The 15,575-nt window shown below is 45.4% G+C and overlaps 1 protein-coding gene across 2 annotated transcripts in view; it reads right to left on the bottom strand.

The window, feature by feature from the left end:
• Positions 1–12,601: 12,601 nt before the first annotated feature.
• LOC134079219 (rhamnose-binding lectin-like) overlaps positions 12,602–15,575 on the bottom strand; it is a 33,110-nt gene continuing 30,136 nt past the window's right edge. For both annotated transcript variants that reach the window (XM_062535429.1, XM_062535428.1), the window contains exons 19-20: positions 15,183–15,318; positions 12,602–13,345 (exon numbers count right to left, since the gene is read on the bottom strand). In XM_062535429.1, coding sequence (XP_062391413.1) covers positions 13,225–13,345; positions 15,183–15,318 — 257 coding nt within the window. In that variant the 3' untranslated portion in view covers positions 12,602–13,224. The remainder of the gene's footprint in view (positions 13,346–15,182; positions 15,319–15,575) is intronic.

The raw sequence follows: 15,575 nt of genomic DNA, 5'->3' as shown, positions 1-15,575 counted from the left end.
GCCTACAGCATATCTCTCAGTCACTTGTGGCAGCATTCAGGTGCCAGTCATTAACGTGGGGAACCAAGATCAGTGGCTTCGGTCGAAGACCGTACTTGGAGAATTGCATATGGCCATGTCACCAGCCCCAAACTCATCCATCCACTTTGAACACCAGCAAGCTCATGGTGAGCAGGTAGTTTTCATTCAGTCCGTCAATGCTGAGGCCACTGAGGGGGTTGACATCTCCCAACTGGACTGGCCCACCCTGTCAGACAAAGAACAGAGGGACGCTCGAGCTTTGCTTGAAAAATACCGTGGCACATTTAGTCAGGGTGACGGCGACCTGGGATGCGCCACCCTTGTCCAGCACACCATCCCCCTGCTTGATGATGCCCCTGTGCGACAACGGTACCGCCGCCTCCCACCCTCGCAGTATGATTTAGTCAAGAAGCATGTCCAAGACCTGTTAGACCAGAACATAGTCCGGCCCAGCTGTAGTCCTTACGCCTCACCAATTGTGGTGGTGACAAAGAAAGATGGCTCAATTCGACTTTGCGTGGATTATCGCCAGCTCAATTCCAAAACACGCAAGGATGCATTCCCACTACCCAGGATAGAGGAGTCCTTGGATGCCTTGAGTGGAGCCACCTTGTTGAGCACTTTGGACTTAGCTAGCGGTTACAATCAAGTCCCGGTGAGTGAAAAGGACAAAGAGAAGACTGCCTTTTGTACACCTTTCGGGCTCTTCGAGTTCAATAGGATGCCTTCGGGTTATGTAACGCGCCAGGAACATTCCAACGACTGATGGAGCGCATATTTGGCGATCAAAGTTTCCACGCACTGTTACTGTACCTGGATGACATCGTGATTTTCTCCACCACTTTCTGTCAACATCTGGAGCGTTTACAGATGGTTCTGGCCAGACTTCAACAGCACAACCTGAAATTGAAGCTCAAAAAGTGTCATTTTTTCCAAACCAAGGTGAGCTACTTGGGACATGTAATATCTGCTGCGGGGGTAGCCACAGACCCAGAAAAAATTCGGGCCGTGGCGGAATGGAGACGGCCTTCCTCAGTTAAGGAGCTTCGCTCGTTCCCAGGCTTTGCCTCCTACTACAGACGATTTGTAGAGGGGTTTGCTGGTCTGGCATCCCCCTTACACAGGCTGGTTGGAGCTTTACAAGGGACCAAGAAGCGACCGAGCCCAAGGACTCGGGGATCGTTTGAACAACACTGGAGCCAAGCCTGTGAAGAAGCATTTACCGACTTAAAGAATCGGCTTATCCATGCACCTGTTCTAGGATATGCGGACTTCACTCTACCGTTCATTGTAGAAACAGATGCAAGCCATTCTGGATTGGGGGCGGTACTATCACAGGAACAGGGCGGACACAGACGGCCCATTGCATATGCCAGTAGGGGGCTACGTCCAAGTGAACGAAACATGTCGAATTACAGCTCGATGAAACTGGAGCTTGTAGCCCTTAAATGGGCGGTAACGGAGAAATTCCGTGAATACCTCCTTGGCAATAAGTTCACAGTATACACAGACAATAACCCCCTCAGCTATTTACAATCAGCGAAATTGGCAGCAGTGGAACAACGTTGGGTGTCGCAACTGGCCCTGTTCGACTATGAAATCAAGTACCGCCCTGGAACTGCCAATCGCAATGCGGACGCACTTTCCCGTTTGCCCACAGCTCTCACCCCCCTGATCCAGCCTGTAGTGTCAAGTGCCACCCTCGGGCTGGGCCCCCTCGGGATGGAAACCACAGGAGCGTACACCATCACTTCGGGTGCAGCATCGAATGCAATCCTCGGGCTGGGCCCCCGAGAGAGGGACACAGCAGGAGCACGCACCATCACTTCGGGTGCAGCATCGAATGCAATCCTCGGGCTGGGCCCCCGAGAGAGGAACACAGCAGGAACACGCACCATCACTTCGGGTGCAACATCAAGCACAACCCTTGGGCTGGGCCCCCGAGAGATGGAAACAGCAGGAGCACGCACCATCACTTCGGGTGCAGCATCAAATGCAATCCTCGGGCTGGGCCCCCGAGAGAGAGACACAGCAGGAACACGCACCATCACTTCGGGTGCAACATCAAGCACAACCCTCGGGCTGGGCCCCCCGAGGGGCGGAAATGGCAAGAGCACACACCATCACTTCAGGTGCAGCGTCCCACGTAACCCTCGGGCTGGGCCCCCGAGGGTTTGAAACATCAGAGCTGAGTGCCATCACTTCAGGTGCCATCCCTGGGCTGGGCCCCCAGGTGGTGGAAGCATCGAATGTGGCCAGATTCTCCCAGCGGGTGCAAGGGATACCAGTACCCTTACAATGTTCACAGATTGGAGTGACTCCTGGGCTGGGCCCCCAGGAGGCGCTGTCAGAAGAAGTGGAAGCAGCACCTTCACGAAGCAAAGAGGACCTTAACCCTATGAGCCCGACGGACGCAAAGTGCGTCAAAAAACGCACACATTTTCTTTGTTACATTGCTCCGCTATTATTAGTCACAGCGAGATGAAACTTATATTGCAGGAAAGAGCAGAACCGGGGCTTTCCAACGATACTAGACACTTGTCTGTACGATCAAGTATGAAAATAAAAAAAAATGATGAAGTTAAATCAAAGTATATCATATTTACAGTCTATATTGCTCTGCGTTCACCGGTGCATCCAGAACTCTCGCTTAAATTACTCGCGGACCACGCATCGCACAGACATGACACGCATATCAAATGAAAGAGGAGAAGCAGAGCTTTGCATTGATACCAAATACATCGATCATTTCGTATGATAAAATCAGACGAAGTTACAAACAAATAATAATGTCATATAGCTTTGGCTACCTTTACTCTCGTTTGATTTCCTCGTGAAATCGCGATCAAAAAGATTTGGCACGCATGTCAGATGAAAGAGGAGAGCTAGAGCTATCCACAGATACCAAATACAACCTTCTATGCCATAAAACAGACGAAGTGACAGCAAAATAATAACTTAATTTAGCTCCACTTACCTTGTGTTTTTGTGTGGAATAGCCTATGTTCATAATCCAATGTTCATGTGTTTCTCTATGACAAGTCACGTTCATAACACGGTTTTGAGTTCCTAGCACACTCCTGTATGGTATCCAATTCAAGACTCATATTGCATCCAAATTTGTTTGACAAATAAACACTTTTTGCCTTTACTTTGTTCATTGCAATGCAGTAAAACAAATATTATAGAGAATCATCATCTGTGCACGTCATGTGTGCTACCGCAAACAAGTCATGTCAGATCAGCTAGTGTCACAAATATGGAGTGCAAAATGTGCCAAAAAGTCATTTTTTCATCAATAAATAAAAATTGCCATTTATTTCTGGAAGGCACACACCACATATTTCTGTAAATTGCTCAGCCCCAAAGTATACCTCCACCATGGTTCTTATATTGCCGTGTTCAGGACAGTCAGGCCTACATAACCATGTAAGTTTCGTCGAGATGTGAGCTTGCTGTGGTGAGATACACATCAAAATGTAAGAATTTGTATAGTACGCTTTTCAACTTTTTATTATTTAAAAATCTAAATCAAATCAATGCAAGTATTTATACATGATATTGTGGCAGATCTGGATAGTCTAGACTGTGCTGAAAAAAACAATATGTAGCATGTGTGAATGGCACTTACAATGACCAGGATAAATGCTTCTAACTAGAGGTAGTGAAAATGCCCTTAAAACAGCTTAGGGCTCATAGGGTTAAGGCATTGCAGGCTGCCGACCCCTGCATTTCTGCCTTCTTACACTTTTGGAGACGGGGTTGCCCACCTAAGACGGCGGAGCTGAGGATTGCACCGGATGGACTTCAAGAGCTGGTCAAGCAATGGTCTCGAATCAGGGAGCGTGCAGGTGTGCTGTATCGGGAAGTCCAGATTCCCCCCTCAAAGGCCCAGGTATTTCAGCTGTTACTACCGGTAGTCCTGAAGAAGGAAGTCCTGACGTGCTTGCATGACAATCATGGCCACCAGGGGATAGACCGGACTACAGCTCTAATCCGACAACGGTGCTATTGGCCTAAAATGTATCTGGACATCAAGCGGTGGTGCGATCAATGTCAGCGTTGCACTGTGGCAAAGGCTTCCCAACCCAAAGTCCGGACGTTTCGGGGTAGCCTGATGGCCACTAAGCCCTTAGAGATCATAGCCATTGATTTCACTACGTTGGATAAGGCAAGTAGTGGCCTTGAAAATGTACTAGTGGTGACAGATGTTTTTTCGAAATTCACACAGGCCTATCCCACCCCAGACCAAAAGGCAAAGACTGTAGTGAAAGTTCTTGCAGAGAAATGGTTTTACACCTATGGTGTGCCTCAGCGAATTCACTCGGATCAGGGGCGATGCTTTGAAAGTGAGTTATTAGCCCAGCTCTGCTCATTGTATGGGGTTCAAAAGAGCCGTACCTCCCCCTACCATCCGGAGGGAAATGGGCAGTGCGAAAGGTTCAACCGCACGCTCCATGATCTCCTGCGAACCCTGCCCCCAGAAAGGAAACGTAAGTGGCCACAGCTCCTCCCACAGCTCCTCTTCGCATATAACACCACAGCGCACCACTCTACCCAACATTCACCTTACGAGCTCATGTTTGGGCAAAAACCAAGGCTCCCAGTGGACCAGCTGTTAGGGATCTCTGAGGAGGTTACGCCTTACAATGACCTGTCCGACTGGATGGCACAACATAAGGAACATCTTTCAGCTGTATACAGCACTGCCAGACAGCAATTGGAAAGTGCCGCTGCCTATCGCAACCGGAATCACAACCAGCCTGCCCCCATCCTGCCCAGAGGTGCCCTAGTTTATCGCAAAAATCATCTCCAGGGCAGGCATAAAATCCAAGACGTCTGGAACTCTGCCGTCCACGAAGTACTAGACTGCCTAGATGAGGTGGGCACCTTGTACAAAGTTAGGCCTGTGGATGAACAGGGTCCTGGAAAGGTGCTTCACCGTGCTGAGCTAAGGTTGGTCCCTAGTGAACCTGACAGTCTGCCCACCGATGTAACCCACAGCTCCCGACTACAGCCAGGTGTGGATGATGGCCCATCCGCAGTAACCCCCATAATGATTATCCAACCCCCAGAGACCGCTGTCCCCCGCCCAAGCCCCAGGGGGACATCTGAACCTGACGAGCTTGTAGATGACCTCTGGGCTGTTGCAGTTATCCCCGCCAGCCGAACACCGCCAGAGAGAAACCACTCCCTGGCCAGTGCTGGATCGGAAGACGTGCAGAATTACCCCCGGCATCCCAACAGCATAAGCCCACCCTCACATGAGCACTCCTCAGTACCGCCAGATGAGGGATCGCTTGGTGATGATCATGTAACGGAGGTCCCAGTGAGTTCTGATCCAGAGCAGGCCGGGAATGGAACCGCCCCGAACTGTGCCAGCCTACCCCCAGTCGAGCACTCCTTGAGGTCACCATCTAGCAGACATTCAGTGGCTGAGGCCCTACAGTATCCGTCCCCGGAGCCAAACCTGGAGGGTACACCTTCAGACCATCTGCCCACAGTGAGTTCTGATCCAGAGCAGGCCGGGAATGGAACCGCCCTAAACTGTGCCAGCCTACCCCCAGTCGAGCCCTCCTTGAGGTCACCGTCTAGCAGACATTCAGTGGCTGAGGCCCTACAGTATCCGTCCCCGGAGCCAAACCTGAAGGACGCACCTTCAGACCATCTGCCCAGCCTTAGGCACTCTGGTCGTAGTACAGCCGGCCAACACTCAAACCCGTACCACTTGCCACAGTCTGCTATCAGTGCCCCCCGCCTTGCTTCAGTCTCTAGAGGTATCCCTCCGACCCTGTCTAGCTCAACCGCTGGCGCTTTAGAGCCGGTTCACCGGGACGGTGAACATTAAATGCTGGGGGTGAGTGTAGTCAGGTTAGAGCCATTCAGCCCATGATTAACACCTGTGGGTGTGACGTACATCAAGGGCGACCTGACTTTCTCCCGGATAAAACTAGGGATGCTCTCATTGTTTGAAAAGCACGTTGCCGTCGCCGGTCGAGACTAGGGCTGTCGCCATTCGAGGCCTCTTTCTTCAGTGGCGCTCACGTTGGATACTGGGCCTTGGTATGTAAACTGTTTTTTTTATGTAACGTTAGGTCTTCTCCTTGTGTACTACTAGTTTGCCTTCAATGTAGCCTGTGACGCTAACAATGGCTAGAGTAAGCATAGCTTATAATGTTGTAATCGTGCTGATTGAACTACGAGGCGTGAATGATTTCATGACTTTCCCGTAGTTTTGCTCCAGCTTCAAAATAGCTGGCTCTGGCTTTAACTGTATGGCTTTAGCGTACACCAGTCTCATGCCATTCTTTCTACTATAAGCACCTCTGCTACAGAGTTTGACTTATGACCAGTGGACGAGGGGTAGCTTCTATCACATCTCTAATGCAATGTTAGGTTAGCCACCTGCCTTGTTGCCGCTGCCGTTTCTGTCTCTGGTCGTAATGTCTGACTCGCTTTATTGTAGCGTTCCCCTCCCGTCCCCTGTGGTTATTAGTGTGCATGGATCTCGGCCTGACCTGGTTCTGTCCTCCCGTCCTGGCTCCGTCTGGGCCTCCCGTGTGTATGGCCAGCATAAGTAAAGGCAAGTGAAGCACTGCTTCTTTTAATCCCCGGGTAGCTAAAGGGGCAATGGCTGTTCTTAAAGTGTTCTATTGGTAATGTGTGGTTTTCTAGCTATTAAAATATGTATGTGATCTAAGACATGCCATATTGTGCAAAATGTTCATCTCAATTCTCTTCTTTTTAGATCACAGCAGCAGTTTGACCACATGTTAGCTTGACCACTGTTTTTCCCCTACTTATTTTGTGTCTTAGTCAGTTAGCTAATTGTGTTTACAGCCACCCTCTTTGTTGTGTTTTATTTTGGTTTATGTATTAATTTACTAGTTTGCCCTCTCCCACTCGTCACTGCGTCTACTCGACCAGTGTTCTTGAAGCAGCCCGTTCAGCACGTCTCCTGTCGTGAGACAAGGGCTGCTTAGTTACATTCCCCCCTTTGTTGTGTTTCATTTTGGTTTATGTATTAATTTACTAGTTTGCCCTCTCCCACTCGTCACTGCGTCTACTCGACCAGTGTTCTTGAAGCAGCCCGTTCAGCACGTCTCCTGTCGTGAGACAAGGGCTGCTTAGTTACATTCCCCTCTTTATTTCAACTCTTCCCCTGGTTTAACTTTAGTTTTCTTTTGTATTGGTGTTTATGTCTCCGGTCCCTTGGCTGTGACTTGCTCCTCCCGTTAAACCCCTAAATAACAGAGCTCCACCTTAGTGTGCACTTAATGCCCTAGTGGCCAGTGTGGGTTTAAAAGTGTGTCTCACGTGTGTGTGTGTGACTGACAGGCACTCCTAATGTTTGCTGTGTGTTCAACATCGGTGTGGCAGCATAACCATAGCTTTTTCAGTGGAGCGATGTAATAGGTGTCAGTATAGTATTACGGAGGCAGTCACAGCTACCCCCCTTGTCATTCCCTGCCCTGTTCTTCCTCTCCCTCCTGGAGCCTTTTTGAAAAAATAAAGAAATAATTTGAGTAATTCAGCCTCCTGTTCATCCATCCATTTGGGTCACCTGCTCTGTGTTAAGACTCTCACTTTATTACACCTAGGCTGTCTTGTGCGTCTCCACGTTTCCCGATTGGTCAAAATCACCCCAACCACGAGAACGCGCACAGATCTGAGCTGAAAGCCTAGTTTGACAAATTTATCACATACCTGCTGTCGTAGGATCACTTAACTTAATACCCGAGTTGAGGCTTTGTGCAGCCTCGATATGTCTAGATAACCTAGATTTGTCTAACTTGCTTCGTAGGACACCCCACAGGGGCCCGTTGCACAAAAGCAGAATTAAGACATCCGGGATAAGTTACTGAGCCGCGATCACTGAATCCTAAACAAGAGCATACCGGCTGAATTGGTTGCACAAAGACCAATCCAGGATGAGCAGACACGGATTCATCAAGCCAGGTGTAAGTTATCCGGTGTATGTGCGCGTTCTCGTTTCTCCCCCAATAACTCGCGGTTGGAATAAAAACAGACGCGAAAAATAGCGTCTTGCACACAAAGTAATCAACCGCTTTTGATATAGACTAACAACGAGGTAAAGTTTTACTTTTTTGGATGGGGGATCATGATTATTTCTGTTACATAGCGGGAGTAGGTGTGGCAGATCAACTGAATGCAAATTTACGTATGCACCCACGTGTGTGAGAGCTTCCTTGTCTCGGCACGCAACGTCATTAGGAAGCGCTTTGCCACCGCAAAGATGCACAAAGTATCTTGATTTGTCTTAAAAGCCGAATTAGTTCAAAACACCTTCGAAAAATGTCCCCTCCACTTCCAATCAACTACTACAGCAGCCTATTCATCAAACATCTGTCAAAAAAGAAGCAAACAACGAGTAGGCTATGTTATTAATTATAAGGCCACCATAATTTAAATGACATCCATATGGTATTAGGCAGACATTCTGCTGTGTTTTGCGAGTAAATGCATGTTGCAAATAATATATAAATGGAATCTACAGCTCTTTAAAAAAAATCACGCGGAGGTCTCATTTGAATGACAGCTAGCTGAACCAATCAGATAATGTAATTACCATTAGAATCAACTTATCTTGGCTGTGAGCCTGGTCAGGAGCAGGCTAGCTCCACAGAATAAATCGCCATGGTAACTTATACCATAACATATCCTGCTGCCCCCTATCCCGCTTTTGTGCAACTGGATCACGGATAAATTGAGCCAGGATAACCAAGATATCCCGGGTTAATCCCTTATCCTAGTTTTGTGCAATTTCCCTTGGTCAGTAGTGCAATGCGTTTTAGTTGATGTAAGATCATGATTCTTAGATAATGTGCCAGACCCGTTCTTAAGTCATTAATTCCCACACCCCTTGGCACATTGCTCAATAAAAGAGACGCGCATGGCGAAAAACTCTATGATAGGAATAAGCTTTGCGTTGTTATTATTACACGGTTTCTGCCAGGTTTTGCATTATGAAAACAGGGCCCAAGGCCTTAACTATATTAAATGTAGTCACTTACCAAGAAGCAGTATAGGGTGTTCTTTCACCTAAGTCAATATGTGAAATTTGAGTGTGTAATGGATCATCTAAAAGCTGTTCTGATTGACTAGGACAACCTCTGTTAAAATCGCTTAAAATAGTTTTTTTCCCTATTCAGAGGTTGAAAACAAATAGTGCTTTCCCAAAATGTTCAATGTTAACATTCAGATTCATCTTCTACACACTGAAACTTTTCTAAAAAGCAGGATTTTATTAGGAGAGGGGGTTGGGGGTGTATGTTAGGCGTATCTAGGTTGTGGCCTTTACAATTAGCTCCCTATATCAATATAAGGCCTTAGCTATGTTAATTTTAGACACCTACCAATATGCAGCATGGTAGATATTTGACTTAAGTCTTCATTACGTGAAGTTTGAGTGTGTGATAGGTCATCTAAAAGCTGTTCTGATTGACTAGGATAATCTCTGTGTTAAAATCGCTTGAAATCGTTTTTTAGGGTTTCCCTATTCACAGGGCTAAAACAGGTAGTACAACCCAAAATGTTCAATGTTAACATTCAGTTTCATATTTTACACATCCAAACCTTTAAAAAAAACATGGTTTTGTTAGAAAGGGGGGTTGGGGGGTGTATGGTAGTCCTATCTACTTTGTGGCCTATACATGAAATGGGCTCATTATATCAATATAAGGCTTTACCTATGTTAATTTAAGACACCTACCAATAATCAGCATGGTAGATATTTGACCCAAGTCTTCATATGTGAAGTTTGAGTGTGTAATAGGTCACTTAAAAGCTGTTCTGGTCGACTGGGACCATCTTGATGTGTTAGAATCGCTTATAATCGTTTTTTAGGGTTTCCCTATTCTCAGGGCTAAAACAGGTAGTGCATCCCAAAATGTTCAATGTTAACATTCAGATTCATATTCTACACACCCAGACCTTTCAAAAAAGTATGGTTTTGTTGGGAGGTGGGGGGGGGTGCACGGTAGGCCTATCTAGCTCGCGGCCTATGAGTCTTACGCTGGAATTGGAGTGATGCAAACCTTTCATGAATCACACACGAGCCCTGTCGTTAAAGGGACACTTCACCGATTAGCATTAAGCTTCGTATCTTTAGAAAACCAGTCATGTTTTTGAGTGGCCGTGCAACATTCCCTCAGTTTGCCTTGAGACGGGAGAAATACGGTTTTCAATGTTGGACTTCCTGCTTTCAATGATGTAAAAATCGTAATTTTACATCATTGAAAACAGGAAGTCCTATATCTTTGTCGAGTAGGTGAAACTACAAACACTTTCCTCATTTTTCCAAGAGGGGGCGCTAGCGGTGGGACTTCACTTGCAGAAACTAAAATATATAGCCGCCATCATAATTGGAAGTAGACTCCCAGTCTGTGGAGAAAGCTGATAAGTAACTACGATTTAATATTAAATACTAATTCATTGAATGCTGATATTGAAACTGATATGGCAAATGGGGATTCTGAAGATCTAGTATGTGAATTTGATGCACGAGATGACCTGTACGAGCTGTAATACAGCACAGAACATCAAGGCCTCCATCAAGGCCTGCAGCAAGCCTGGACGTCGATTAGGATCATTGGCTGTCGATTAGCCTTTGCCTGGGCTGGCTCAAACTAGAATGGACTAGCTCTCACAAGGTCAGTTATCCTAATGTTATTCACAAGTTATTGCACAAATAGTATTAGCGATACTAATACTTGTTAAAGGTCGGGTATTCTAGCGCTGTCAATTTGCGGGACATTTGACATGGAAATTATGTAAAATTAACGTTTCGTTTTTTTTTGCGATTTTTTCGCTAATTTCTTTTGAAGACCAGCAACATTGATGTATGGCCACAAGATTGAGTGCAACATAAAACAATGATCGTTTTAATTTTAGAATCGTTATTAATGCCAAAATGTTACATTAATGAGTCCTTCTGTGTACTTGTCTACTTCCTGGTGGGTGTTTGGTAAGGAAGTGAAAGGCAGGGAACTCTGGGAGTTGTTGGCTTTTATCCACATGACCCATAGTCATAGGTCACATGAAGTCCGATTTTTGTGAAATGGTTCCAAACCACATCCAGGAGGTAGTTCCATATCGCATTCGTATCGGATATGGACAGATGTGTCTCAGTCTGAACAGCTCCCACCACTCAGATCGGATTTGACTGTCCGTGACGTGACTTTACATGCGTAAACGTTACGGCTATGTCTTTTGACCATGTTATATTAAACGTGACTTAACAATACTCAATGCTAAATAGTGCATTATACAGTCTCTGCTCTGTTTCTATGGTAAGTTGCAAGAATCCACGTTGTTAAATGCCGTTAAATAATTAAACAGCCTTCCAACAGTTTGAAGCGGAGCTTGCCACCGATTAGTTTCGGTTTCTGTCACGCAAATGCGCACACGCATGCATGCATTCAATGAACACTCACCCAGTGTTATTGTTCTATGTTTAATCACATCAAATTAGCAAGTATTTCCTCCTGATGGCAGAAACGTTTGTTTTTGTTGCGACAGCAACCTGTCAGATCTGTTACTAATGTTACCCAGTCTGAACAGAGCCATATCCGATTTGGACACTTCCTAAAAATCGGATATGAGAAGGAATCAGATTTGAATCAGATGCGTCTGCAGTCTGAACGCAGCCTAAAAGATTTCTGCACACAGATCTGCTCTGGTTTTCTGGTTTCTAGGCTTGTTTGATAAATGAGGGCCATTGAATGAACTAGATTACTAAGGCTTAGTTCACATTGGCAGTCGAAATTGGATGTCTTGCATATCCGATCAGAACCTGATCTTTCTGACTGACTGTTCTCATTGCATATTGCAAGTGATCACATCCGATCTTGGCGTGCAATGCTCAGATCCGTTCATTTCCGATTCCAATTCCGATTCATTAGGTAGAGTTGTACACAACCAAGTCGTCATGGATGAAAGTGGATTTATTTTTGATATTTTCCAACTCATTATGCGTAGCCACGGCGCAAATACCTCGTCACCCTTAACGTTACAGTTTTCCATGTTTCACCATAAAATGATGACTTGAGTCTGACGTTGGGTTTTATTTTGCTGGTAGCCCTGGCGCACGCGCTGAATCAATCAATCAATCACTTCCGTCACTCAGAGTTACGTTGCAATTGTTTTTCGCAGTGCAAATGACGAAAGGGGCACGTTGAAATCCTATTCAAGTGGTTCAACTGTTCAGATAGAGTCATATCCGATAGTAAGTGATATTGAAACCACCTCCGTATGTGGTGCGAATCAGCATTGGACTACCCAGACTACCCAAAATTCAAGCTAGATACAATCCAGATAAGCAAAAAATCAGATTTCGACTGCCAGTGTGAACTAAGCCTAAAACAGTCCTAACAGCCTGACAAGTTGTGGGTTCAATTCCTCGCTTCCACTGTTGTGTCCTTGAGCAAGGCACTGGACGCTGTAATTTAATTGCCAATGGGCTTTGGAATTGACATGTGTAAGTCACTTTGGACAAACATGTCTGCTAAGTAAATTAATTATATTGAAAATACTTTACTAAAATCTAAAACACACCATATAACTTGTGAATGCTTTATTACATGTTTTGTTTTGTGATTGATTACAGGATTTTAGTGTCAAGGGCTCAATTAGAAAGATGATTAAATTTGGAATACAAATCAGAAAGTACCTCCTCCACCAGTAAGATTCTATAGAAATAAGTTGAATTAAAATTGAATAGTGTGGCTATCACAGAATCGTAATGATCCTACTAAAATGAATAAAAAATCAGACAGAGTCAAATAACATATATTCAAAGGGTATCTGATTCAATCCTACTAAAATGAATGACAAAACAATCAAACTGAATGAAATGCATATCTAAGCAACGGGTATCTGATTCAGAGGAGAAAATAAACTGAATTCCCATCATGATTGGTACAGCGGTGTTGAGCAATCAGCAGAATTGGCCTGGAAGAGCTTTAGGAAGAGCTGGGATCCTTGCAGGTGAAGGAGAGATCCAGCTTTAGGGAGAGTTGGGAGCCTTGCAGGTGAAGGAGATATCCAGCTTTAGGAAGAGTTGGGAGCCTTGCAGCTGAAGGAGATATCCAGCTTTAGGAAGAGCTGGGAGCCTTGCAGGTGTAGGAGATATCCAGCTTTAGGAAGAGTTGGGAGCCTTGCAGCTGTAGGAGAGATCCAGCTTTAGGAAGAGCTGGGAGCCTTGCAGGTGTAGGAGAGATCCAGGTACTTATAGGTGTCCTCACAGTTGTCGAAGAAGGTGGAACTTGATGCTGTCACCTCACAGCTATGTTGTCCATCGCACCTTCATTGGCAACAACAGAGGAGACAAACACTGTATGTAAACGCATATTAACAACATTATACAGGTATCAAGATACATTAACAACATTATATCAACATACATTAACAACATTATATCAACATACATTAACAACATTTTAACATTATATTGGGAAATAATAAAGACCAAAGTTCAAAAGTTCTGAACGGGTTACTCCGGACCTATCTGGGGGGTACACCTTATATGCAGATGATCTCCAGCTACTTAGAGAAAAAAACGTTACGTTACATTACATTACATTACGCTACGTTACATTACATTATGTTACATTACATTACATTACATTACATTAGGTGTCATTTAACTGACACACTGAAACCCAGTCTGAAGAAGCGATCACTAACACAGATTTAGACAGATCTGTGGACAATATTTGAAAGAAATAGACCTTTTGTGTATGTAGACAAAGTCTTACATATGTGAGTTCAGCTCATGATAAATGTGTGAAAAGTGTTGCGTGTATAATGTTGTTCAGTGTAAATGCCTTGCGCAGCGCAGCGGTGAAATAGTGGAAGTCTTCCAGAGTTGCATTTGGAAGCCCAGACTCCAGCTCACCCACAAGACCAACACAAGACCAACACAAGATCAACACAAGATCAACACGAGACCAACACGAGACCAACACGAGACCAACACAAGACCAACACAAGACTAACACAAGACCAACACAAGACCAACACCATAAGCTGCACTAGCTGGCTGGTTAACCACCTCACATGCAAAGCATCCTACTATGCTACTCAGACCAAACGCTGCACTACACTACACTACACTGCACTGCACTGCACTACACTACACTACACTACACTACAGTAGCTGCTACTCAGACCAAACGCTGCACTACACTACACTACACTACAGTACACTACACTACACTACACTACACTACAGTAGCTGCTACTCAGACCAAACGCTGCACTACACTACACTACACTACAGTACACTACACTACACTACACTACACTGCAGTACAGTACAGTAGCTGCTACTCAGACCAAACGCTACACACTACACTACACTACACTACACTACACTACACTACAGTAGCTGCTACTCACGGTGTGGACACATATGCACTACATATGTGTCGGAAGGTGTCGCACGTCTTCCCCTCGTTTGTCGTGAGTGGGCGTTTCGTTTGAATTGTCAGTTAGCAGTTCATAAGCAGTTCGTTTTAACTTGTCTAAAGTGTTTCTCACAAATATACACCATTTTAGGCGTGTATTTAACAGCATACGAAAATATTAATAGCCTACACAAACTATGCAAGCCATTTTGAAATATTGTTTTATTTAAACTACTCAATGCAATCTCAAATCCTCACCAGAAACACCAACAGTCAATGTATTTCTCCAAATCCAAGTTTCGTTTATTTTATGGACAACTAGCTGGTCGTGGAAGAGTTCGTTTAAACATGAATTTGACTTGTATACGGAACCAAGTTTCACGGGCACTGTTGTACTACAACGACGAACCTACTACCTCGTGCTTTCATTGGACAGACGGCTCGCGTTCAACGGACTCATTTGCATAGAGCTGGGGATCGGCCAGCTTCTGTCGCGCGACAGGTTTTCAAATGCAGCGCTGCCTTCCCGGAATGCTTTGCGGGTCCGTTAAAGTCGCTTGACGTCACCCATAGGGAAATAGCGGGTTGCGACACGACAAAGTGAAGTGCCGGACAGATCTGGCCGTACCGTCAGACCAAACGCTACACTACACTACACTACACTACAGTACAGTACAGTAGCTGCTACTCAGACCAAACGCTGCACTACAGTAGCTGGTACTTGTGGCTTACTCTTGTTGGAGTTCAGTTCGGGTTCTGGAGGTCCTGCAGTTGGTATTGCTGACCGCTTCAGCAGACTGTCCAGCAGAGCAGATGTGTGTGTCTGTGCGTCCGTAGTTAGCTGTGTGGATGAATATCACATCTGGGCCTAAGAGAGAAGGACAGGCAGCACATCAGAGGACAGAAATGACCAAGCGTAATGTGTGTGGGAAACCATCTAAAGTGCTGTGAAAGTGTTTTGAAATAGTCGACTGAAATAATGTGCTTTTTGGAATGGTTGTGGGTCACTGTATGCAAGAATGTGTGTAGTGTGCGTGTGAGAGTGTGAGTGTGATATTGTCTGAAGTAATGTGTGTGAATGTGTTTGATATCATCGGAAGAAATGTGTGTATGATCCTGTGTGGA

This window comes from Sardina pilchardus, chromosome 4 (assembly GCF_963854185.1).
Source record: "Sardina pilchardus chromosome 4, fSarPil1.1, whole genome shotgun sequence".
Classification (NCBI taxonomy): Eukaryota; Metazoa; Chordata; class Actinopteri; order Clupeiformes; family Clupeidae; genus Sardina; species Sardina pilchardus.
This window is presented reverse-complemented; position numbering and strand designations above follow the sequence as displayed.